The sequence below is a fragment of the Pleurodeles waltl genome, chromosome 6, assembly GCF_031143425.1.
Source record: "Pleurodeles waltl isolate 20211129_DDA chromosome 6, aPleWal1.hap1.20221129, whole genome shotgun sequence".
NCBI classification, from domain to species: domain Eukaryota; kingdom Metazoa; phylum Chordata; class Amphibia; order Caudata; family Salamandridae; genus Pleurodeles; species Pleurodeles waltl.
Genome location: NC_090445.1, coordinates 54,540,725 through 54,567,522, shown reverse-complemented (window position 1 = coordinate 54,567,522; position 26,798 = coordinate 54,540,725). Strand labels below are relative to the sequence as shown.

General features: G+C 47.1%; 1 protein-coding gene across 1 annotated transcript in view; it reads left to right on the top strand.

The window, feature by feature from the left end:
• Positions 1-680: 680 nt before the first annotated feature.
• The window catches only part of LOC138299184 (E3 ubiquitin-protein ligase TRIM39-like), a 113,617-nt gene continuing 87,499 nt past the window's right edge, over positions 681-26,798 (top strand). Inside the window, exons 1-2 of the mRNA XM_069237279.1 lie at positions 681-1,184; positions 20,277-20,372. Coding sequence (XP_069093380.1) covers positions 774-1,184; positions 20,277-20,372 — 507 coding nt within the window. The 5' untranslated portion in view covers positions 681-773. The remainder of the gene's footprint in view (positions 1,185-20,276; positions 20,373-26,798) is intronic.

Below are 26,798 nucleotides of genomic sequence, written 5' to 3'. Positions count from 1 at the left end.
ACCTCGCTCGTGTGTGGAAAGGATGCGGGTTAGCAGGATAAGGCCATACGGTCGTAACTGTAGTTTTAGGAAGTGGGGATTCAGGGTTGACTCCCAGCGTTGGCTCAACATCCTGTTTTTCTGGGCAATCACTTCACTTCCTGTACCCAAAAAAACATAAAAGATAAGAATCCGACTTTATGTAATGTAACGGGAAACTCATGTAAAGCGCTTCCATCCCCTTGAGGCCACTTCGCGCTACATAAAACTTATAGATGAACTGCATCCCGACAGTTCAGGGCTGGAACTTGTACTTCACATTTATTTGTATTATAATTGCAGCATGACGTGTGCTAGAATACACACAGCCAGAAAGAAAGCGATGACCTCTGATCAGGAACCGACATTGTGCCTCTTCCGCCCTTCCTCTCGGGGTCCAGAGCAAAGCAGAAAAGCCGAAACTAACCATGGGGCGTGGTTCAGTCAAATCAGTCAGAGACCCATTACCGAGAGGCCGAGGTAAACTGGGGCCACGCCCACTCGCACCCGAGCCACGCCCACTCACATCAGGAGCCACGCCTCTACAGCTGTACGCATTCCCGTCTACAGATGTCTGCTGCAAGCGCTCCCAGTTACAGATGTGGCCACACCCCTCCAGATAAAGCCGCGCCCATCTCACTGCGGACACGCCCACCTGAGCTGGATCATCGCGGAGTCTTCAGTTGAGCGGTGAAGGGAAGGATAGACAAAGAAGCGCCCACTTTACAGACCTACGACAAACCAAACTTTTATATATGAAAATGGCGACAAGCAAACAGCTCGGTGAGGAGGTCACCTGCTCCATATGCCTGGAATATTTCACAGACCCCGTGGCTGCGGAGTGTGGACATGCCTTCTGTCTGTCCTGTATCACTCGGTGCTGGGAAGGGTTGGAGACAGACTTCCCTTGTCCTCAGTGCCGAGACACCTCTAAGAATAAAATACTAAGGCCCATCAGACAGCTGGGGAACGTAGTGGAGCTGTTGAGACAGCTTCAGACCCCGAGTGCGGCCACCGAGGGGGAGGATCTGTGCAGAGAACATGAAGAGAAGCTGAAGCTGTTCTGTGAAGATGACCAGGTGCCCATCTGTGTGGTCTACCGAGAGTCCAAAGTCCACAAAGCTCACTCTGTGTTTCCCATGCATGAGGCTGCCCAAGTGCACAAGGTGAGTAAAATCCAAATATGTGACATGGGTGGGGCCTCACCAAACTCCTCTAATTCCAAAGGGTACCCAGGATTACAACCTTGTGTATGTATGCCACAGATTTGCACTTATATAGGTTCAAGTTCTGAAACATTTTATTTTTGCACCTGTATATTCATAGGTTCTTAACCGCTTTGCTGGCAGGCCTTTTCCCCCCTCAGGTACCAGGCCTTTTATTGGCTATTTGGGGCAGTTCGCGCTTAGGCCTTCATAACTTTTTGTCCACATAAGCTATCCACGCCAAATGTGTTTCCTTTTTTTCAACATCCTAGGGATTCCAGGGGTACCCCGAGTTTGTGGGTTCCTCTGGAGGAGACCAAGAAATTAGCCAAAATACAGCAATATTTCGTTTAAAAAAAAAAAAAAAATGGGGAAAAACGGGCTGAAGAAGAAGGCTTGTGGTATTTTCCCTGAAAATGACATCAACAAAGGGTTTGCGGTGGTAAAATCACCACCTTCCCAGCTTTCAGGAACAGGCAGACTTGAATCAGAAAACCACATTTTTCAACACAATTTTGGCATTTTACTGGGACATAACCCATTTTTACTATTTTTTGTGCTTTCAGCCTCCTTCCAGTTAGTGACAGAAATGGGTGTGAAACCAATGCTGGATCTCAGAAAGCTAAACATTTTTGAAAAATATACAAAATTCTGAATTCAGCAAGGGGTCATTTGTATAGATCCCACAAGGTTTTCCTACAGAAAATAACAGCTGAAATAAAAAATATTGAAATTGAGGTGAACAAAAACAGCAATTTTTTCCACGTTATACTCTGTAACTTTTTCCTGCAATGTCAGATTTTTGAAAGCAATGTACCGCTTTTGTCTGCTTGTCTCTTCTGGTTGTGGGGATATATAGGGCTTATAGGTTAATCAAGAACCCTAGGTACCCAGAGCCAATAAAGGAGTTGCACCTTGCAATGGGTTTTCATTCTATACCGGGTATACAGCAATTCATTTGCTGAAATATAAAGAAAGAAAAATAGGTATCAAGAAAACCTTTGTATTTCCAAAATGGGCACAAGATAAGGTGTTGAGCAGCAGTGGTTGTTTGCACATCTCATAATTCCGGGGTGCCCATACTAGCATGTGAATTACAGGGCATTTCTCCACTAGACGTCTTTTTTACACACTGTCTTACATTTGGAAGGAAAAAATGTAGGGAAAGACAAGGGGCAATAACACTTGTTTTGCTATTCTATGTTCCCCCAAGTCTCCCGATAAAAATGGTACCTCACTTGCGTGGGTAGACCTAATGCTCGCGACATAAAACGAAACATGGACACATCACATTTTTACATTGAAATCTGACGTGTTTTTTGCAAAGTGCCTAGCTGTGGATTTTGGCCTCTAGCTCAGCCGGCACCTAGGGAAACCTAGCAAACCTGCACATTTTTGAAAACTAGACACCTAGGGGAATCCAAGATGGGGTGACCTGTGGGGCTCTCACCAGGTTCTGCTACCCAGAATCCTTTGCAAACATCAAAATGTGGCCCAAAACACACTTTTTCCTCACATTTCGGTGACAGAAATTTCTGGAATCTGAGAGGAGCCACAAATTTCCTTCCATCCAGCGTTCCCCCAAGTCTCCCGATAACAATGGTACCTCACTTGTGTGGGTAGGCCTAGCGCCCCTGACAGGAAATGCCCCAAAACACAACGTGGATACATCACATTTTCACAAAGAAAACAGAGCTGTTTTTTGCAAAGTGCCAAGCTGTGGATTTTGGCCTCTAGCTCAGCCGGCTCCTAGGGAAACCTACCAAACCTGCACATTTTTGAAAACTAGACACCTAGGGGAATCCAAGATGGTGTGACTTGTGGGGATGTCACCAGGTTCTCTTACCCAGAATCCTTTGCAAACCTCAAAATCCGGCTAAAAAAACACTTTTTCTTCACATTTTGCTGACAGAAAGTTCTGGAATCTGAGAGGAGCCACAAATTTCCTTCCACCCAGCGCTCCCCCAAGTCTCCCGATAAAAATGGTACCTCACTTGTGTGGGTAGGCCTAGTGCCCACAAAAGGAAATGCTCTAAAACACTATGCGTTTTTGGTCCTGGGCTCAGCAGCCATATAGCGAAACCTACCAAACCCAAACATTTCTGAAAACTAGACACCCGAGGGAATCCAGGGAGGTGTGACTTGCGTGGACTCCCCCAATGTTTTACTACCCAGAATCTTCAGCAAACCTCAAATTTAGCTATAAATTTGCATTTTTCCCTCATTTCTGTGTGGGATCACCGCACCGGGACACATTTCTTACCACCCAACGTTCCCCTCAGTCTCCCGGTAAAAATGATACCTCACTTGTGTAGGTAGGCCAAATGCCTGTGACAGGGAAGAGCCAAAAACATGTCGAAATTGAGGGGGAACCAAAGCGGGTCACGAAGGGCAGTTTGGAAAAAACAATTTTTAGGCTGACACGTGCGGCAGAATTTTTATCGGTATAGATGAGATAATGCTGGGTGGTAGGAATTTTGTGGATTCCTGCAGATTCCGGAAGGTTCCATCTACAAAATGTGGGAAAAATGTGTGATTTCCAGCAAAGTGGGAGGTGTGCAGGGCATTGTGGGTAAGAAAATGGTGCGGGGTGCATGTGAAGCACACCACCCTGGACTCACACACATGTTTAGTTTTCAGATGTGTCTAGGTCTTGTGGATTTTTCTACATGGCAGCGTCCCAAAGTCCAAAAAGTGCAACCCTCACCATTCCAAGTGGGACAATTTTGATAGTTAGCCAACCTCTCATGGTTCAAATGTAAAACCAAAACTCAAAATAATCAAATGTCCTCTTGCTTGCTGTGGGATAAGATGTTTTAGTGTGCGGGGGGAGAGCTGAAAGACTGTTACCCCCTTCAGTTGGGGTGGGGACATAACCATGCCCATACTGGTTGGTAGCAACCACCCCATTATTTTTAATTTTATTTTTAAATTCCCTGGCATCTAGTAGACTTTCTGCCCCCTGCGGTGTGGATCGGGGGTAATTGCCCCATCTGCCCACTGGTGGGCAGAACAACTTTGGCCCCATTTATTTGGGTGGCCATACCCCCACCCTCTTATTTTGGAAAAAAACAAATCTTCCCTGGTATCTGGTGGGCTTTCTGCCCCCCTTGGGGGCAGATGGGCCTTCCAAAAATATAGGCCGATCTTCCCCCCAAGGGGGGCAGATATAGCCAACAGTAACGTGCCACCATGGGGAGTGACCCTTGCCCAAGGGGCTGCCCCCCAAAACAAAACACACACATACACACACACCAATCCCTGGTGCCTAAGTGGTTTCTGCCCCCCCCCACCCGGGGGCAGATCGGACTAATAGAAATAAGCTGATCTGCCCCCGACCTTGCTTAAGGGGTCGCTCCCCATACATAAAAACATAAAGTAAAATATCCCTGGTCTAGGGGTTTCTGCCCCTTGTGGGGGGCAGAAAAGGCCTAAAAATATTGCCCAAGTGGCAGCTCCCCTTATGCACAAGTATATAAAAAAAAATCCCTTGTGTCTAGTGGTTTCTGCTCCCCTTGGGGGCAGATTGGCCTAATAAAAATAAGCCGATCTGCCCCGGGGGGTGGGGGGGCAGAAATGGCCTAAAAGTAATTTTGCCCCTGGGAGCGACCCTTGCCTAAGGGGTCGCTTACCACATATTAAAAAAAAAAAAAAAAAAGTGATCCCAGGTGTCTAGGGGGATTCTGCCCCCCCCCCCCGGGGCAGAGTGGCCTAATTATATTATGCCGATCTGCCCCTGGGGGGCCAGAAATGACCTAAAAATAATTTGGCCCCCTGGGGAGCAGCCCTTGCCCAAGCGGCTGCTCCCCTTATGAGTACGTCTGCAAAAAAAATTCCCTGGTGTCTAGTGGGCATTTCTGCTGCCCGATCGCCTTTCCTTTCATGCCTCTGCCTGCCCCCTCCTCCCGAGCGGAAGAGAAATGCAGAGCATTTCTCTTCCGCATTGCGCTGGAAGCATGGGAGGTGAATCGGGTGCTGACGTCATCAGATGCCACTGGGGGGGTCGAGGGTGGAAGGGGAAGCGATTCCCCTTCCAGCCCCTCCGAGCTCCGGTGCTGGGACGTAATGGTTACGTCCTCGGCACAGGAGCACTGTGCCGCGGGACGTAACCATTACGTCCCTGGCACAGAACCAATTAATATTAGGTTTTATCTTTTCATTGTGGGGCTTGTAGTTTTATCTTCCTATTATAAAAACAGGGTTACACGTCCCAAAAGCAAAGGTAAAATATGAATTTTCACCATGGCTCTGAGCTCGAAGTCTGTGCCTCTGTTGATGCACTCTTCACCTCTGAAAGGAAAGTTGCACAGCAATGTTGATGTTTGTTAGTAGGTGAAAGTAAGCAGTAGCTTTATGCTGGGGCCTGTAAAGGAGGAACGTGTCTAGCAAATTATTTGTTCATAATTTGTCACTGTTCTTGGGCCACCTTCAGCTCCACCCACACTGACTGTGTTCACCATGGGTTCGTATTCAGAAACTGGGAAATTTGTGGTCCTAGATGGCATAGTGACCACAGCTTTCGACTTTGGAACTAGGGAACCACAGTCTGTTCAACCTCATCACACCCAACGTGGTAAAGCAGGTTCCGCAGCCAACGCCCTCCAAAGGCTGCATAGTCAACCCTCTTCTAAACATCACTACAATCTAATACAAACCCCTGGAGCAACCACTTAGCCAACCAAATCACCTTCCCCGGCATCCTACCAACAAACCAAGGTCAAAGACTTTTCCGTAAACAGCTTAATGATTGAACCCATGTTTCACCCTGTAAATCTTATGACTGACACAATACATTTCTAAACAGCTTTAACCCTTTTTTAGAAAACTGTGAACTCCATACTCCAAATAAAACATGCAAGTGAAAGTCAAAGTATTCAACACCCTGGTACTCTAAAGACCTTGCTGACAGTAAATGATCCATCTGCAGGCAGGAAAGATAATGGAAGGAAAACAGAACTCCTGATCACCTCATGACACTGAAGTTCCCCCACATAGCACTTAGAGAGCTCATCACATCAATCAAAACAAAGTACTATAACAACACTATCAATAAACCCGCTAATGAAGCGTAGTACTTCTCAATACTTTGAACCACTGCATTAATCTCTTGCTGAGTCAACCTCACTACAGGTAAAAGTGCAACCTCTTCGTCAATGGAAAAATACAAAAGATCCAAACGCATAGCGACAAAACTCTGCTTGCTTCATCTCTAACGCCCGCCCCGTCCTTTACAATCCTAAAATGGTCATCTTTCAAAGCCCATCTCTTTCAGATCTCACCAACTTCTCCAATACAGCCTTGTCTCATGAAGAAGATACATTACCCTGGCCCTTTACAAAAGTTCTCTCTGGGGATGCTATCTCATCCTTACTCTCGATTGTCAGTCCCTCCCCTACTGAAGGCATCTTCCCAGAAGCTCTCAAAATAGGGCAGATCTTTCCATTCCTGACCACTTAGATTCTGATGACTGTGCCAACTACTTGCCTATCACCCACCTACTATTCATCAGCAAGATCATTGCAAAAGAGGTTTATGGTTAATTTCAGGATCACATTAACGCCAACTATCTCCTGCATAACTACCAATCTGGCTTCAGGTGACACTGCAGCAATGAGACCGCTACATGACACATCTTAGATGTTACCCTCCTGACCATGGATGAAGATGAGCTTGCAGTTTGATATTGTTAGACCTCTCAGCTGCCTTCGACACAGTTGACCATTCTATCTTCATACGCACCCTGGAGTTCTGAATCTGATTTGCTGACTGTCGTCCACTGGTTCTCCTCTCACGTTATCAACCAAAACTTGTTTGTTCACATGAGCACCTCCAGATCCCAAAAGATCCCTTTCACCTGCAGGGTACCCTAGGTTCCATAACGTCTCCTGTCATCTTCAATCAATCAATTATTGGTATAGCCCAACTTCTCACCTGTGGGGTTTCAGGCCGCTGGTGAGGTGACGCTGATCAGTCGAACAGCCACGTCGTCTTGAGGTCCTTCTTGAACTGATTCAGCAAGGGGGACTGCCTGAGGTGGAGTGGAAGCGTGTTCCAGGTCTCAGCCGCGAAATAGGAGAAGCATCTACCTCCTGCTGTGTTCTTCCTGATTCTAGGGGTGGCGGCGAGGGCCAGTTGAGCAGAGTGGAGTTGTCTGGAGAGGGCATAGAAGAATAGGTGGTGGTTGAGGTAAGCTGGTCTAATGTTGTGCAGGATCTTGTAAGCGTGTATCAGGAGTATGAAGATGATGCGTTTGTTGAGGGGGAGCCAGTGCAGATTTCTCAGGTGGGCAGAGATGTGGCTGTGGCGGGGGATGTGTAGGATGAGTCTGGTCGCTGCATTCTGTATTCTCTGGAGTCTTGTTTGAAGTTTCTTTGTGATGCTGGCATAGAGTGCATTGCCCCTGACGAGTGCGTGGGTGACCGTCCTTGTTGTTTCGATGGGGATCCACTTGAAGATCTTCCGGAGTGAAGTGTGTAGAAGCACAATGATAAGACGGCGTTGACTTGGTGAGCCATGGTCAGCGAGGAGTCAAGAATGATGCCAAGGTTGCGTGCCTGGTCGTGGGGCCGGGTGGTTCCAAGGGCAGATGGTCACCAGGAGTCGTCCTAGGCGGTGGGTGTGGGTTCCAGGATGAGGATCTCTGTCATCTCCGAATTGAGCTTGAGGCAGCTGTCTTTCATCCAGTCAGCGACTGCTCTCATTCCGTTGTGGAAGTTGCTCTTGGCTGTTGATGGTTCGTCAGTAAGGGATATAATTAGCTGTGTGTCGTTGGTGTAGGAGAGGATGTAGAGGCTCTGGTGTCTTATGATCTTGGCGAGCAGGGCAATGTAGATATTAAAGAGGGTGGGGCTCAAGGAGGAAGCCTGGGGGACTCCACAGCTGGTTTAAGTTGGTTCCGTGATGAATAGTGGGAGTCTGACTCTCTGGGTTCTTCTGGTGAGGAAGGAGCGGATCAACCCCAAGGCCTTGCCACAGATTCCTGCGCCGTATAGTCTACTGCATAAGGTGGTGCGGGAAACAGTGTTGAAGGCGGCGGAGAGGTCGAGGAGGATAAGGGCAGCTGTTTCTCCGTGGTCCAGTAGGGTGCGGATGTCATCTGTGGCTGCGAGGAGAGCAGTTTCAGTGCTATGGTTGCTCCTGAATCCGGATTCGGAGGGATCTATTATGTGGTTTGTGGCAAAGAACTCAGTGAGCTGAGTGTTGATAGCTTTTTTGATTACCTTGACCGGGAAGGGGAGCAATGAGATTAGTCTGTAGTTCTTCATATCCCTTGGGTCAGTGGAGGGTTTCTTCAGTAGAGGGTTGATCGCTGCGTGTTTCCAGTCATCTGGGAAAGTGGCGGTCTCGATGGAGCAGTTGATTGTCTGGCACAGTTCAGGGGCGATGGTGGTGCTGGCACAGTTAAAGATGTGGTGTGGATCAGAGGGTACCCCTGAGTAGACAGAGCTTATAAGTTTTCAGGTGTCTTCCGTGGTGATGAGGGCCTAGTGGCTCAGGGTCGGCTGGGGGTTGGGGTTTGTGGCGGTGCTGGTAGGCGGAGGGGACTTGGCTCTCGAATCCTTCATAGATATCCTGGATTTGGGTGCTTTTTCTTCAGCCTCTATATGGAGCTGTTTGGTGCTTTACCCATAGATAAAAGCTGCAGGATCCCCAGAGGTTCCATAATGTCTCTTGTCATCCTCAGCCTCTACTTGGAGCTGTTTGATGCTCTACCCACAGATGACAGCATCAAGATTCACCAATATGCTAATAATCCACAACTGTAGTTTAAAGATACCTCTGCTTCAGACACCCAATGCGTCAAACACTGCCTGTCGTTTATGCAGATCCGGGTGTCCAGCTCCTCCCTGAAGCTCACCCCAGTCAAGACCGAATTCTTTTTATTTTCCAAAAATAACAAATAAGAAACATTACAAACCTGACTTAATGAATTGCCTTTGAACCCCAGCTTTCACTGAATGCAAAGCCTCTTGGATGCACTCTCGGCGCCAGCCTCACCCTTAACAAAAACATTGCAAAAAAAAAAAACACAAAAGAGGCCTGGTAATAGCTCTTGCTTCTAGAGAAAGTAAAGCCATTTCTTCCAGAAAGCAACTTAAGAACTGATATCCAAGCCTTCATAGTCATGCATCTAGATTGTGGTAACGCGCTGTTCCATGACCTCCCAGACTGCCCACTGGACCCAATTTACGTCCTGTAACACATCCATCCAGGGACAGAAGTAACATGATCACATCTACCTCATCATGATGAAACCCCATTGGCTTTTCTTCATCAGCTACAAAACCTTCATGACAAGCCTCCCTGCTGATCTTGCAGACAAGCTCACCATCTCTGGTGGTATATTGCATTCCTGCAGCCAGTATACCATCAAACTAAGAAGTGTAAAAAAGATTTTAAATAATCCATTTATGTTCTCAGTATTTGGAACACTATCCCCATATCTATCACGGCCACTTCCACACTGCTCAATTTAGGAATCATTTGAAGAGACACTTCTTTAAAGGACACTCCAACTTACTGCATTACCCGTCCACAGCCTAGTGTCCTCTCCTATCACTCGCTGACTCAATTGTTGCCTGTGACCCTGTACAGCTCTCTCTTTTTTGCTAGGTTTGCAACATTGAAATATCACATACACACAGATGCATTTATACATGCATGCATACATACATATGAAAATAACATTGAACTACCCAGAAGCAAATGGAAGTGTCGAAAGACTGAACAAAGTGGTAAAAGAGAAACTTCAATTGGCAAAAAGCAATGGAAGGGGAAGAGTTACAGTAGAGAATGGATGCAAATAGAGTTCCCTGCATGCTGTCCTAAGAAGAGTACCTTTTTCACTATTCAAAGGAGGATACTAAACACATTTGTGAGTCCAGAGAGAACCAATCCAGTGAAGAATGCTGAAAAATGACACCAAAGAGGGAAAGCTGGTAAAGCGAAAGGATGACTTGATATTGAAAGGGAAGGAACATTTTGACTAATCGGCAGGGATTACAAAAAATGAAGGTAGCGAATGTAAGGAAGATAAGCATTGGTGGGAATTGAGAAGACGTCTAAGTTCTGTAACCCATAAAAAGTAATAAAGTTGTTCCCTTAATGCAGTTACAACAAAGGATTCATGTGCTTAGATTTTGAGTGGATTAGTTAAAGTGAGTGACAAAAATCAGAAACTATGCAAAGATATAGCTTAAGGAATAACAAATACTGAGGAAGAGGAGAGATACAGAAAACTAAGAAACATGCAGACTGTGTGATGAATAAATATACGTAGGAGATTTTTGGTAAGTATGTTTCTTGGGTGGGTGCTTCTTGTTTGTTGTACAGCAGAAACCGGACTAAAAGCACAATGTACAGTGCGAAAAGTGTTAATGCTATCAATGTTATTGCATAGGAAGCTGGTGTCTCACTGCAGCATCATGATGCAGTGTTTTATAAAGAGGTGTGTCTTCATGTGTTCTCTAGATTGGAGCAGGGTTTGGGCGGTCTTGGTTGTTTATTGCAGGTCATGGGTGCTGAAATAACGAAGGTTGGTTGCTAATTAATTTCTTTTTTTTTTTGCATTTCTGCATCTCCCTTCCGATTGTGTTATGGCTAGGGTTGTGCCAAGAACGACTAGAGATACAGAGCTTGTCAGCCACGTGCGGGGATGCATGCCAAGACAGCTTTACAGATGCACTAGTTTTAAACCTGGTGTGGCCTGGCAAGGGGAGCCTAATAATGTGGTCCTATTTATTCTCAATTAGGTGTGTTGCAGTGTTCTGGGTGCCTTTAAGGGGGGTCCATTGTGGATCTTGGAGGTTGTTAGAAAAGGGGTCTTTGGTTGGCAGTTAGGTTACCCCCTGTCCAAGCAAGGACCCTCACTCTAGTCAGGGTAAAAGAGAATCACCCTCAGGTAACCCCCACTCACTCAGGACAAGCCCTTGGAGAGTTCTTCACAAGCAGGAAGGCACACAAAGTCCAGTCTTTGTCCTCTTGCACAGGCAGAAGCAGCAACTGCAGAATAGCCCCACAAAGCACAGTCACAGGCAAGGCAGCTCTTCTTTCTCTGTTCTTCAGCTCTTCTCCAGGCAGCGGTTCCTCTTGATTTCCAGAAGTGATCTAAAGTCTGTGGTTTTGGGTGCCCTTCTTATACTCATTTTGCCCTTTGAAGTAGGCTTACTTCAAAGGAAAGTCTCTCTTGTTTGTGAAATCCTGCCTTGCCCAGGCCAGGCCCCAGACACACACCAGGGGGTTGGAGACTGCATTGTGTGTGGGCAGGCACAGCCCTTTCAGGTGTGAGTGACCACTCCGCCCCTCCCTCCTAGCACAGATGGATCATCAGGATATGCAGGCCACACCCCAGCTCCCTTTGTGTCACTGTCTAGAGAGAGGTGCAAACAGCCCAAATGTCAAACTGACCCAGACAGGGAATCCACAAACAGAAAGAGTCACAGAATGGTTTAAGGAAGAAAAGGCTCACTTTCTAAAAGTGGCATTTTCAAACACACAATCTCAAAATCAACTTTACTAAAAGATGTATTTTTAAATTGTGAGCTCAGACACCCCAAACTCCACGCCTATCCACTCCCAAAGGGAATCTATGTTTTCATCATATTTAAAGGCAGCCCCCATGTTAACCTATGAGAGGAATAGGCCTTGCAACAGTGAAAACCGAATTTAGCAGTAGTACACTGTTAGGACATATAAAACACATTAGTATATGTCCTACCTTAAACATACACTGCACCCTGCCCCTGGGGCTACCTAGGGCCTACCTTAGGGGTGTCTTACATGTAAGAAAAGGGAAGGTTTTGCCTGGCAAGTGGGTACACTTGCCAAGTCGAATTGGCAGTTTAAAACTGCACACACAGACACTGCAGTGGCAGGTCTGAGCTATGTTTACAGAGCTACTAAGGTGGATAGCACAAGTAGTGCTGCAGGCCCACTAGTAGCATTTGATTTACAGGCCCTGGGCACCTCTCGTGCACTGTACTAGGGACTTACCAGTAAATCAAATATGCCAGTCACGGATGAACCAATTATATACACGTTTTGTATAGGAGCACGTGCACTTTAGCACTGGATAGCAGTGGTGAAGTGCCCAGAGTAACAAAAACAGTAAAAACAGAGTCCAGCACACATCAACAACCTGGGAAACAGAGGCAAAAAGTTAGGGGAGACCACCCCAAGGATGCCAAGTCTTAACACGTGTCCTCCCCAGCTGAAAGTGGGGAGCAACTACCCAACCTCATGGGAGTTCTCATCACTAAGGCGGAAGAATCTGGACAGACCATCAGCATTGGCGTGTTTTGTACCAGGGCAGTGTTCCACCGTAAAGTCCATCCCCTGTAGGGAAATGGACCACCTCAACAGTTTTGGATTCTCACCCCTCATCTGCATTAACCATCTGAGGGGCCTGTGGTCGGTCTGAAACCGGAAGTGAGTCCCAAACAAGTAGGGTCTTAGCTTCTTCAGCGCCCAGACCACAGCAAAAGCTTCACGTTCTATGGCACTCCACCTACGTTCCCTGGGAAATAACCTCCTGCTAATGAAGGCTACAGGTTGATCTAGGCCCTCTTCATTAAGCTGTGAGAGTACTGCTCCAATACCATGCTCTGAGGCGTCTGTTTGCACAACAAACTCCTTGGAGTAGTAAGGTGCCTTCAGCACAGGTGCTGTGCACATGGCAGCCTTCAGGGCATCAAAAGGGGTCTGGCAAGCCTCTGTCCAGATCACCTTTTTGGGTTGCGTCTTAGAAGTCAACTCAGTCAAGGGGGTAACAATGGTACCATACCTCTTGACAAACCTCCTGTAGTAGCCAGTGAGGCCTAAAAAAGCTCTTACCTCAGTCTGGGTTTTGGGAGGCTCTCAGGACAGAATGGTGCCAATTTTTGGCTGTAGGGGGTGCCACCTAGCCACTCCCTACCTGGTGTCCCAAGTACATCACAGAACCCTGCCCTATTTGGCACTTGCTTGCCTTAATAGTGCTGCCTCCCTTCTGCAGGACCTCCAATACTCTGCAGAGGTGTTGCAGATGTTCCTACCATGTGGAACTTAAAACAGCAATGTCATCCAGGTAGGCAGCACTGAACTCATCCAGCCCAGCCAACACCTGATTGACCAACCTCTGAAAGGTGGCAGGAGCATTCTTCATCCCAAATGGCATCACTTTAAATTGAAAGTGCCCATCCGGGGTAGAAAATGCAGACCTCTCCTTGTCCCCTGAGTCAAGGCAATCTGCCAGTACCCGAACGTTAAGTCAAACGTGCTGAGGTAGGTGGCAGCTCCCAGCCGATCAATGAGCTCATCAGCTCGGAGGATGGGGTGTGCGTCAGTCTTGCTGACCGCATTGAGTCCCCTGTAGTCCACACAGAACCTGGAGTGGCACCAGGTGCAGCAGCCTTTGGGACCAATACCACTGGGCTGGCCCAAGGACTGCTGGAATGCTCAATAACTCCTAGGGTTAACATCTTGGATACCTCATCCTTAATGCTAGCCCTGACCCTGTCAGTCACCCTGTAAACTCTGTTTAATGGGTGGACTGTCCACAGTGTCCACATCATGTGTGCACAGTGTGACCCCTGGGATCAGGGATAACAGTGAGGCGAACTGTCCCAACACTTGGCGACAGTCCCTCTGCTGCTCTGCAGTCATGGAGGGGGAGAGGATCACTCCCTCCACAGCCCCATATTTTTCTCCTGCAGACAGGAGGTCAGGAAAGGCTCACTCCCCTCCTCCACCCCATCATCTGTTGCAAGGAGCATGGACAGTTCAATCCGCTCAAAGTGTGGTTTGAGGCGGTTAACATGTAGGACCCATAAAGGGTTCCTGGGAGTCTGCAAGTCTACCAGATAGGTGACTTTACTCTTGCGCTCCACCACCTCAAAAGGCCCAGTCCACTTGTCCTGGAGCACCCTAGGCTCCACTGGTGCCATCACTCACACTTTTTGACCAGGTTGAAGCTCAACCAGAGTGGCATTCCGGTAAAACCACTGTTTCATATCTTCCTGGCTTGCTTCCAGGTTCTCCTGTGCGAGACTCCTGAAGCGGGCAGTCTGGTTTCTCAGAGCCAGCATGTAGCTAAATACATCCTGGGGGGGGTTACTAGGAGCTTTTTCCAAAGCCTCCTTCACCAAAATTAAAGGTCTCCTCACAGGGTGGACATAGATCAGCTCAAAGGGACTAAACCCAAGTCCCTTTTGAGGCACCTCCATGTAAGCGAACATAAGGCATGGCAAGAGGACGTCCCACTTCCGCCTCAAGGGCTCTGACAGGCCCATAATCATGCCTTCAAAGGTGCGGTTAAATCTCTGAACCAGACCATTGCTTTGGGGGTGGTAAGGGGTGGTGAACTTGTAGGTTAGCCCACACTCCTTCCACAGAGACTTCATATACATAGATAGGAAGTTGGTACCCCAATCAGATACCACTTCCTTGGGGAACTCCATGCAGGTAAAAATCCCCATCAAAGCACGACCCACCACAGGGGAAGTGATTGACCTCGGAGGAATGGCTTCTGGGTACCGGGTGGCATGGTCCACCTAGACCAGGATGAACCTGTTGCCCATGGCTGTCTTGGTAACCGGAGGCCCCACAATGTCAATACCAACCCTTTCAAAGGGGATACTAACAGGAAAAGGTTGGAGGGGAGCCTTACATTTCCCCCTACTCTTGCCACTTGCCTGACAAGTTTGGCAAGACCTGCAATGTGCATCTGAGTGCCTGCGCATTAGGGGCCAGTGAAAGTGGCTGACAAGCCTCTCAAAGGTCTTGTCCCGCCCCAAATGTCCAGCTAAAGGCACATCATGAGCCAACCTCAGTAGGAAGGCCCTGAAGCACTGGGGTACCACTAGCACACAGGCTGACCCAAGCTCAGGAACCTTAGGCTGACTATACAGGAGGTCATCCTCCCAGTAGATCAGGTGAGATCCTGGCTCCTTGCCAGCCGCTTGGTCTGCAGCCTGCTGCCGCAAACCCTCTTAAGTGGGGCATGTCTTCTGTGCTGCACAGAATGCTTCCCTGGTGGGCCCCCCTTCCTGCTGCCACTGCGACAGCCCAGGGACCTCCCCCAGTTCAGCCACCTGTTCCCCTGAAGGCGTTGGGGCGTCACCCTCAGGCTCCGCCTCCTCCCGGACCGTGGGAACTTCTGGGGCTGGTTTACCATGATCCCTGCTCTTCCTCTTCTTGGCGGTCCCCTGGGCCACTGTTTCAGGCTCCAGGGGCTCTTGACCACCCTGACGGGCTGCCATTGACCTGGTAGATACGCATACCCACCCAGGTACACCCAACATCTCCTAGTGTGACCTGTGTTCCACCTCCTTCCAAGGGGAATCCTCCAGGCCATTGCCAAGCAAACAATCTACAGGCATGGTTGGACTCACAGCTACATTCAAGGAACCTGAGACCCCACCCCATTCAAAGGGAACCTGCGTCACTCTGCACAGGCGCTCCGAGTTGTCCACTGCAACTAATTGGTGAAGTACACAGGGATGGATCTGCTCTTCAGACAGCAGGTGACTGCTCACTGTAGTCACACTGGCTCCTGTGTCTCTCAGAGCCTCCACCCTCTGTCCATTGATGGTCACCCACTGCCTGTACTTCTTAGTGTTGTCAGGCACGAGGGTTCTCTGGACCATCTCACTGTCCCCTAGTGAGACGAGGGTCACCTCAGCTGGCTCCCACCCCCGGGAACCAACTCCTCCCCAAGCGCTACACTAGCCAGACCCTGGGACTGCGCACCAGTGGGTGCCAGTGTTCTCTTAGGGCATTTGGGATCCCCCCTCATAAAACCCACTTGGTCACATGCATAACACTTACGTGGGGGGCCCCATACCACTGGCTTCCCTGTGGAGAACCATGGCTTCTTTTCACCGGGGGCTGGGAATCTTTTACCCTGAGAATCAGTTTGGGGCCCTTTAGAGAACATCCCCTGTTTACCCTTACCCCCCCTTTCTTCTGGTAGGTGCTGGCTCTGCTCTGGAAAACATAAACTGTACAAGTGCTCCCAAGCAATCAAATTGTTAAGCCCCTCATACGTTATTACCTTACTGCCCTTCACCCAACCATCCAGTGACCTGCAGAATGAATCAACACACTCCAACCATGTTTGGGATTCCTTCGTCTTATAGGACCTAAACTTGTCCTTATACTGCTCAGGGGTGAGACCATATCTTGTGAGTAGGGCATCCTTCATGATAGAGTAAGTGAGCTCCAGAGAATCCCCTAAGGGTTTCAGAGTATCCCTCCCCTTTACCTCAAAGTGATTCCACAGACCCACCCCCCAATGAGCTTTAGGGACCAGATTCATATGGAGAGCAGACTCATACCCCTTGAACCACAATATATGTCATCCTCCCTCTTGCAACCCTTCACTAGGTCTTTTGGAATGTGTACCCTTCTCTCAGGCTGCACTGTGATGTTGCTGCCACCATCTCTACTAGACTGGCTCCTATGATCTAACTCCTTCAAGCTAAGCTCATGAGCCAGCAGCATCTTCCTTTCCTCAATGGCCATTCTTCTCTCTTCCATCTCTAGACTGAGCTTCTTCAGCTCCAGTTGGTATTCTCTCTCTGCCTATCTGTCCTGTAACTCTTCAGGTGTCAGACCCTTGGAGGACACACTGCTACCCGCCCTGGAGACTCTCTCCTTGGACATAACAGGCCCACCCACTACATCATTGTGAGTGACTTGCACCCCCTCCTCTCCTTCTTGCTTCTCCTCTGTGTAACCCTTAGCTTCTTTGGCTGGCACCCAGGCCCTCTGTGCCTTTTGCAGCTCCTCTTTCTTGGATGAGCTCTTAATGGGACAGGCAAAATCTTTACAGAACTGCTTCAACTGAGCCACTGTATAGCTCTCTAATTTCATCAGGTCAAAAGCAGCTCCAACTGATGCATCTCCAGATTGAGGCATGATGAAGAGTTAAAAAGTGCAAAGTTCCAAAGGCAGAAAAACAAGTCCCCAAATGAAGTTCAAAAAAAGTCAATCAAGGGATCAGCAAGAAGTAGAACAAAAAGAAGTCCCAAAGAGAAAAGCAAAAATCACAAGACATGTAGTATGTGGTCACATAGTGGTCTGCACTGAAAACAGTAGTATACACTTAATCACTGTATGTCAAGTACAAATATAAGTCCAATCCCAGCCGCTGATCACCAATGTTAGAAATGGGGTCTTTGGCTGGCAGCTAGGTTACCCCTTGTCCAAGCAAGGACCCTCACCCTAGTCAGGGTAAAAGAGAATCACCCTTAGCTAACCCCCGCTGACCCCCATTGGTAGCTTGGCACGAGCAGGCAGGCTTAACTTCAGAGTGCTAGCTGTAAAGTATTTGTACCAAAAACACAGTTACGTAATGAAAACACTACAAAATGACACAACACAGGTTTAGAAAAATAGGAAATATTTATCTAAACAAAACAAGACCAAAATGACAAAACTCCACCATACACAAGCCAAGTTATTAATTAAAAAGCAAAAAGAGTATTAAATCCTTTGGTAAACAGGTAAAACACTGTTATCGTTGAAAAGTACCTGGATCGCGTTAAAATAACACGCACAGGCGAGTGTGCGTCGAAAAAGGTAAGCGGTGGGTCGATTTCTCACCAGCAAGCAAGCTCGTGTGTCGTTTCTCCTTCTCTGGTCGGACTGGCGTGTGTCGTTTTTCCTCCCCGCAGGGGAACGATGCTTCAATCCAGGCAGCACTCGAGTCCGGGCACTCGTTGTGTCGTTTTTCCATGGCCAGCAAGGTTTGCGTCGAAAATCCTGCCGCACGGTGATAGCAAAACTGCGCTGTGTGGGTTGCTACGATACCAGCCTCCGTTAGCGATGCAGCGCGTCGTTTCTCCAGCTGTGTGCTTCGATCTCCCAACCGCGCTGCGTCTATTTCAGCCGCGGAGCCGGCAGCGCTTTGTTTCTTCAGCCTCTTTCGGAGGTTGCGTCGGAAATTTCCCCGCACGTGGATTTTCAGGCTTGGTCTGCCAGCTTCACCTGTCAAGGCCCCAAGACCTGGATAGGGCACCACTTGGCAGGGCAGGAGTCTCAGGAGAAAGTCCAGGTGCTGGCAGGGGAAGTCTTTGATCGCCCTGAGACTTCAACAACAGGAGGCAAGCTCAGGACAAGCCCTTGGCGAGTTCTTCACAAGCAGGAAGGCACACACAGTCCAGTCTTTGTCCTCTTGCACAGGCAGAAGCAGCAACTGCAGGATAGCTCCACAAAGCACAGTCACAGGCAGGGCACCTCTTTTTCCTCAGCTCTTCAGCTCTTCTCCAGGCATAGGTTCCTCTTGATTTCCAGAAGTGATCTAAAGTCTGTGGTTTTGGGTGCCCTTCTTATACCCATTTTGCCTTTTGAAGTAGGCTTACTTCAAAGGAAAGTTTCTCTTGTTTGTGAAATCCTGCCTTGCCCAAGCCAGGCACCAGACACACACCAGGGTGTGGGAGACGGCATTGTGTGAGGGCAGGCACAGCCCTTTCAGGTGTGAGTGACCACTCCCCTCCTCCCTCCTAGCACAGATGGCTCATCAGGAAATGCAGGCTACACCCCAGCTCCCTTTGTGTCACTGTCTAGTGTGAGGTGCAACCAGACCAACTGTCAAACTGACCCAGACAGGGAATCCACAAACAGGCAGAGTCACAGAAATGGTTCAAGCAAGAAAATGCCCACTTTCTAAAAGTGGCATTTTCAAACACACGATCTCAAAATCAACTTTACTAAAAGATGTATTTTTAAATTGTGAGCTCACGGACCCCAAACTCCATATGTCTATCCGCTCCCAAAGGGAATCTACGCTTTAATCATATTTAAAGGCAGCCCCCATGTTAACCTATGAGAGGGATAGGACTTGCAACAGTGAAAAGCGAATTTAACAGTATTTCACTGTTAGAACATATAAAACACATTAGTATATGTCCTACCTTAAACATACACTGCACTCTGCCCATGGGGCTACCTAGGGCCTACCTTCGGGGTGTCTTTCATGTAAGAAGAGGGAAGGTTTAGGCCTGGCAAGTGGGTACACTTGCCAAGTCGAATTGGCAGTTTAAAACTGCACACACAGACACTGCAGCGGCAGGTCTGAGCTATGTTTACAGAGCTAGTAAGGTGGATAGCACAAGCAGTGCTGCAGGCCCACTAGTAGCATTTGATTTACAGGCCCTGGGCACCTCTAGTGCACTGGTTTAGAAAAATAGGGACTTACCAGTAAATCAAATATGGCAATCATGGATGAACCAATTACATACACATTTTGTATAGGAGCACTTGCACTTTAGCACTGGATAGCAGTGGTAAAGTGCCCAGAGTAACAAAAATCGCAAAAACAGAGTCCAGCACACATCAACAACCAGGGAAACAGAGGCAAAAAGTTAGGGGAGACCACGCCAAGGATGCCAAGTCTAACAGAGGTCCTGTATTAGGACATTGCCACTGTCCATTTGAGCAAATAAGAGGGCTTGAAGAGCAGTCATGCAGTCCCTGTCTAGGAGGAATGGTTTCACTTTACCCTATAGAGAGCTGGTACCAGACAGTCTAGGTTTTCTTGGTGATGTGTTCCTTTGGGATGCGGTCTGTGCTAAGTGCGAATCTGAGTGGCTTGCCATTGGTGAACATTTTGGGGTTAGAATCCCTGTAAGTCTGTGTCATTGAGCTGGGTTTGTATTGGTTCTTGCTTGCTACTCTCTGCATATAACAGAATCTTTGTCTTGGTAGAGTTGAGTTTCAGGTAGATGCTGGTATGGGTGAGGTGCAGGCCATTGTTTTAAGCGTTGGCTGTGTTCCCCCTTCTGTATATATTGAGGAAGGCTTCTAAGATGGACAAATGGAAACAAACTCACGGTGGGGTGGAACAACACGAAGTGTCTATGTGACTTCACATTCATATAATAGGTGATGTTCAGCTTTGAATCCTAATGAAGAGCGTGTCTAGGCGGAAACTTGACAAAATGACCTATCTGTGTCTGTGGCATTATAGGGGGCAGCTGTACAGATGAAATGTTCATGGTTGCTTGAAATAATTTGGTCAACATTGATGCGGAAAAGCTGCTGGATAAGATTAACACATGGACTGTATTTCAGAAAACACTTCATGGCCACGTGAAACGACTGAAAAGGGAGCTGGAGAGCCTGCAGAAATGGGCAGCAGAAGAAAGCAGAACTGCATCAAAGGTGGAGGTGAGAGGTTACCTGACGGTATTTGATGAGAAATGAGAGATATAGAATGAAGCTGACTTAAATGAAACTGAAAGACAAGGGGATACTTCTGAGAGTCAGAATTGGAGATAGATGATATGCTGGGTGAGAAGTGCCCACCAGACAGGGATAGAGAAAGACCCGAAAATGCCAAAAGCACAAGGAAACCTGCAGTTTCATTTAGCAGGGTATAGAAATGACCATTTCTGTGGTGTGAAAAAGATTGCTGTTCAGTGCCACAATCCTACCAACCTGGTATAGGTAACTGACCTTCAACTAGTCTCTGAAGCTGCCAGTAAAAGAAGTCTGGTAGGTCAGCCAACAGAACCCCTGAGTCAGTCCAGGAGGAGGGCCAACAGAATGGAGAAGTAAACAAGCAATGGCAAAGTCAATACGTTGCGCCTATATGAGAGCTGTTGACTTTGCCAATGTCTTTTAGTCATTATTTACAACAGTGTTGCTGCTGTTCTGCATGGCTAAAAGTTAGTGGTGTGGCGTAGAGGAGAGTGAAGTAGAATAGTGTAGAGAGGAAAGGCATAGAATGGAGTGGAATGGTGTAGAGTGGAGTGGTGGAGGATAGAGGGATTAGAGTTGAGTGGAGTGGCATAGAGCATTGTGGAGTGGCATACAGAGTGGTGTACAGTAGATATGAGTGGAGTAACATTGACTAGAGTGGCATTGAGAATAGAGTGGCATAGAGTGTTGTGTAGTATAGTCCTGATGCATATAGTAGAGTAGCGTAGAGTAATATTATGTACAGTAGAGTATTGTAGATGAGAGTGGAGTAAAATGGTGTAGACTAGTGTGGCATAGAGTGGTGTAGACTAGAGTGTCGTAGAGTAAAGTGGAAATCTGGAATAAAGAGCAACAATACAATGTAATGGCACCACAGTACAATGCTTATTGTCAGCACTTGCTTCTCCTCCAGATGTACATCTGCACCCCTCCTTCACCAGCTGCATGTTATATAAAGCCTTTGGTTGTACTTAACTGCGGGGAGCAAAGCAAGAACCATTCCTTCCTAAGATTCAATGGAGCAATAATTGGGAAAGCAGCAACATTGGCCTAGGAAGCAAGCAGGCCTTCCATTAAAGGCAATCACTACAAGTAAATCTGTTTCCATGCAGCTTTTATATACAAAAAGGAGCTACTAGTAACAATTTAATATGGCTGCAGTTTCTCGATTCTCTGATATTTCATAGTAACATGATGTCATTTTGTCATCCTCTTACCATCTTAACGGTCTATAGTGTCAACATTACAAAGCACTGAAAGGCCCTGGCTGAAATACAGGAGCATGAGCAAGCACCAAAGGGAAAAAATAGAGCAGTGTTTACAGTTTATTTATGAGAGAGGGGGCAGTAGCACCACGTGACTGAATTGTGTTCAACACCCTTCAGAAACATTCTGTAAAAGTGGGAGAAATGTGCAGCCCTAATAACAGTGCAAAAACTGGAACACCGTTTTTTGGTACCCCAAAACAACACTGAACATCGGAAAAGAAAGAACCAGGTTTGAGTCTCGACTCAACATCCTGTGATCCTGGGCAAATCACATAATCTCTCATGCCTAAAAAAAAAATAATGTGAGCTGTGCTCTTGAAAGGTGCTCTAATACCTTCGGGTCAGGTCGTGGTTGCGCTATAGAAAACTTGCAAATACATGAGGAGTGCAAATAAATGTGATGTTCACAAAGATAATCAAACAAACAAGCACTAATATCTATCCTGCCCCATGTTACCTGAGCACATAACTTCGAATACATATGTAGCTTTTATTCCTGGTTATGTGCATGTATAGTTGTTAAACCCCTGAGTTTTATTTATAACTCTAAATCAATCAGTCAGATACTTGTAAAGTGTGGCTCATCACCCATGGGGTCTCAAGGTGCTGTCATGGGCGTGCTGATCACTCGAAAAGCCAGGTCTTGAGATCCTTCCTGAACAGCTCCAGCGAGGCGGCATGTCTGAGGTTAAGCAGGAGTGTGTTCCATGTTCGGGCTACGAGGTAAAAGAAGGATCTGCCTCCCGCTGTGCTCTTCCTGATTCTTGGGATGGTGGCGAGGGTGAGTTGGGAGGATCGGAGTTGCCTGGCAGAGGTGTAGAAGCTCAGGCGTGGTTGAGGTAGTTCTGTCCAATGTTGTGCAGTGCCTTGTAGGTGTGTGTCAGTAGTTTGAAAGTGATGCGTTTGTCGACCAGGAGCTAGTGAAGGTCTCTCAAGTTGGTGGAGATGTGGCTGTAGCGGGGATGTCCAGGATGAGTCTGGCTGCTGCGTTTTGGATTCTCTGTAGTCTTACTTGTAGTTTCTTTGTGATACTGGCGTAGAGTGTGTTGCCGTAGTCCAATTTGCTGCTGACAAGAGTATGGGTGACCGTCCTTCTTGTCTCGGTGGGGATTCACTTAAAGATCTTCCGAAGGAGGTGCATAGTGTGGAAGCATGATGATGAGACAGCGTTGACTTGGCGAGTCATGGAAAGCATGGAGTCCAGAATGATGCCCAGGTTGCGTGTGTGGTTGGTGGGGGCGTTTCCTAGGGCGGTTGGCCACCAGGAATAGTCCCAGGTGGAGGGGGTGGAGCTGACTACGAGGATCTCAGTCTTGTCTGAGTTGAGTTTGAGGCAGCTGGTTTCCATCCACGTGGCGACTGCTCTCATTCTGTTGTGGAAATGTCTCTTGGCTGTTGATGGGTCGTCGGTCAGGCAGAGGATCAGTTGGGTATCATTGGTATAGGAGACTATGTTAAGGCCGTGCTGTCTAGCGATTTGAGCGAGCGGGGCAATGTAGATGTTGAAGAGGGTCAGGCTTAATGAGGATCCCTGGGGTACTCCACAGCAGGTTTTCAAGGTGAACGGTGGGAGTCTGACACTCTGGGTTCTTCCAGTGAGTGAGGATCAAATCCATTCCATTGCTTTGCCACGGATGCTGGTGTCATGGAGTGGAAGACTGTGCCAAGCAGACAGTGAAAAGCACGATGGAGCTGGCCATGGGGGCCCCTGCGCTGCCCATGCTAACTGCATGGGCAGCAGAGGGGCCCCCCATCTCTGCCAACTTTTACATGGCGGTGCAACTGCCATGTAAAAGCCAGTGCAGAGGGGACTCATAATCCCCAGGGCAGCGCTGCCCTGGTGGATTGAGAACGCCAGGAGGCGAAAAGTGGTGGTGCCAGCGGTCCAACTGTGGCGCATTGCCACGGTCATAATGTGGAGGCCAGACCACCACGGCGAGTCAAGTGGTCCTAAGACCGCCAGACTCGTAATGAGAGGCCTGGTGTATAGAGTATTTCATAATTGAAGTCCTAAAGCTTCCTAGACTTTCTTGCTAACCTAGGAAATGCTTTCTGCAAATCAGGAGTAGTGAGTACTTTTTTTTTAATGATTTATGATCAGTTCTTAGGAGCAATGATAGTCCCAAACATATTGGACAAAATGAGTGAGACCTCACACACCCAAGAGTCTTTCTTTCAGTGACTTCCTTCCTGGAAAATTTCCATTTATCATTCTCCACTGGGAGACCTTCATCCTCCAAATTTCTCAACACCTGTCTCAGTCTATCATCGTGCTCCTCTCTGGTGTTTCTCATAATAAGTATGCAATCCTGAAAAAACATCACACTGTTGAAACTCTCAAACAAGTTACTCATGAGTCTCTGAAACATCGCAGCGATCGACGCCTGACCAAAGGATACTCTTAAAATTTGGAAACATCCCATGGGTATAAAGAATGTTGGCAACTTATTACAGTCAGGGTGTAATGGCACCTGATGATAGGCGGATTTTAAACCCAATGTGGAAATCCAAGTTGACATCCTTTATGTTGGCAAACATATGGTTAATTCTAGGTAATGCATACTGATCAACAAGTATGTTCTTATTCTTTAGAAAGTCTCACCACCACCAATGGAACAACCACTCTGCAGATTCAGTTTGTTCAATTATATCATTTTAAACTAAGTTTTTTAAAATTCCTGTGAAACCTCTTTCTTAATAGAATGAACGTTGGCAAAGCCTATGCAAAAGCTATTGGCTTTGCCAATGTGTTTTAGCCATGTTGTACACCAGCGTGGCAGCAGTTCAGCATGGCTAGATGTTAATGGCGTAGAGGAGAGTGGCATGGAATGTCATAGAGTAGAATGGCGAAGAGTGAAGTAGAGTGGAGTGGCAGAGAGTGCTAGTATTGGAGTGGCATAGTCTGGAGTTGCGTAGAGTGGCATACAGTGGAGTGGTGCCGAATAGAGTGGATTGGTGTAGAGTGCTTTGGCATAGAGTGTTGCAGCATATAGAGGTGTAGAGTGCAATGGCATTGAATTTAGCAGTGTACAATGCAGTCTAGAATGCAGTGCCATATATTAGAGTGGCGCATAGTACAGTGGAGTGGCGCAGAATGGAGTGGCGTATGAGGATGTAGAGTGCAGTGGCATAGGGTGGTACAAAGTGGTGTAGAGTTGAGTGATGCAGAGGGCAGTGGTGTAGAGGTGAGTAGCGTAGAGTGCAGTGGTGTAGAGTGCAGAGTAAAGTCGAATGGCATAGAGTGAAGTGGCATAGAGTGGTGTAGAGTAGCATAGAGTGGTGCAGAGTAGAGTACAGTGTTGTAGAGTGCAGTGTTGTAGAGTGCAGTGGCATAGAGTGCAGTGGTGTAAAGTGGAGTAGTGTAGAGTAGAGTGGCATAGACTTCAGTGGCGGAGAATGCAGTGTTGCAGAGTAGAATGTCAGAGTGCAGTGGCGTAGAGAGTAGTTGTGTAGAGTACAGTAATACAGAGTAGAGTGCAGTGGCATAGAGTGCAGTTGTGTAGAGGGCATTGGCATAGAGTGCAGTGGTTAAGAGTGGGGTGGCGTAGAGTGCAGTGGCATAGAGTTGAGTAACGCAGAATGGGGAGTGGCGTAGAGTGCAGTGGTGTAGAATAGATTGTTTCAGAGTACAGTGAAGTGGTATGAAGTGGAATGGTGCAGGGTAGAGTGCAGTTGCATAGAGTGCAGTGGCATATAGTGCAGTGGTGCAGAGTAGATTAGAGTGGTGTACAGCAGACTGGAGTAGAGTGCTGGGGCATAAGGTTGAGTGTTACAGAGTAAAGTGCATTGGTGGAGAGTGAATTGGCATAGAGTGCAGTGGCGTAGAGTACAGTGGCATTGAGTGGAGTTGTGCAGAGTAGATTGGTGTGGTCCAGGCTGGAGTGGTGTAGAGTGCAGTAGAGAAGAGTGCAGTGGTGTACAGTAAAGAAGTGAAGAGTGCATTGGCATAGAGTGGTACAGGGAAGAGTAGAGAGACGTAGCGTGAAGCGGCGTAGAGTGCAGTAACATAGGGCCTCATTTTGAGTTTGGTGGATGGGATAGCAAAAATATAGTTGACAGGAATATTGTTTTTTTAAGGTAAGAAATCTTGTTTTTTAAGTTCCTTTATGTGTTTACATTATATTTAAATTTTCTATGTTTTATATTGTTTGTGTAATTGTTGTTAATGTTTTTAAATATAGTTTCAGGTGTTTGGAATTTAATAGAATATCTGCTTGTACTTGGGACAGGTTGCTTCATAAATCTACTTGTCCTGTAAAAAAATCTACTTGTTCCTTTAGTACCATGTACTGCGGTGACAAATTATGACAGCAGTCTCATTATATAATATCTCTGATAATAGCCTCTCTGGGCTAATACTATAGCAGGGCTTGAATACTAGCAATTTCCTTATTTTGCCACCTTTCCACAGATCTACATACTGGGGATGGAGGATGCAATAAGCAATAGTTTCAGTGTTGGAATGCCTTTGAGTCTGTGCAAACCTACTAACTTGCATGTTTTAAGAATTTTCACCAGCTTTTCTCCAACCTTTTCCCATACTGAGAAAGGTTAGAAGTATACTCATGACAAGGGTAAAATTGGAAGTTCTTGCAGGATTGGGAAAAAAGTGGTTAGAAGGAAAGTGAACTTGTAAACGCTCAATAGATTTTCGCATGAGCAAACCTACACATGCATATTTGCTTCTACTAAAATACAATTCACAAATATTTTCTAGGAGTATAATTTTCTGGTCTACGTCTGTAAGTTCTTGTGAATTCATGAAAGCCATAATTCTGCACTAATGCAAAGACAAAGTACCATGGGTGCACATTTCTCACTTTCTTCAAGAATTGGGCCCCTGATTAGGTCTGGCGCTAACCAATACCTCCTTCTATTTCTCTCTAAATCCATTTATCGGTTGGCTTTACTGTGAGTGATAGCGTTTTGCTCTTCCACAAGGAGCCTATAGGCACACAAAGTAGTTTTGTTCAGTGGCAGGAACTACTGTGGCAATGTGTGCTTTTTGAGACCATTTTTTTTTTGCTTTTTGCCAATGTTGTTACAATGGTGAGGGCCTGGCAGCTCCCACAACAATAAAGTTTTACAAAAGCCATGTCAAAACAAGACACGCATTGACAAAATC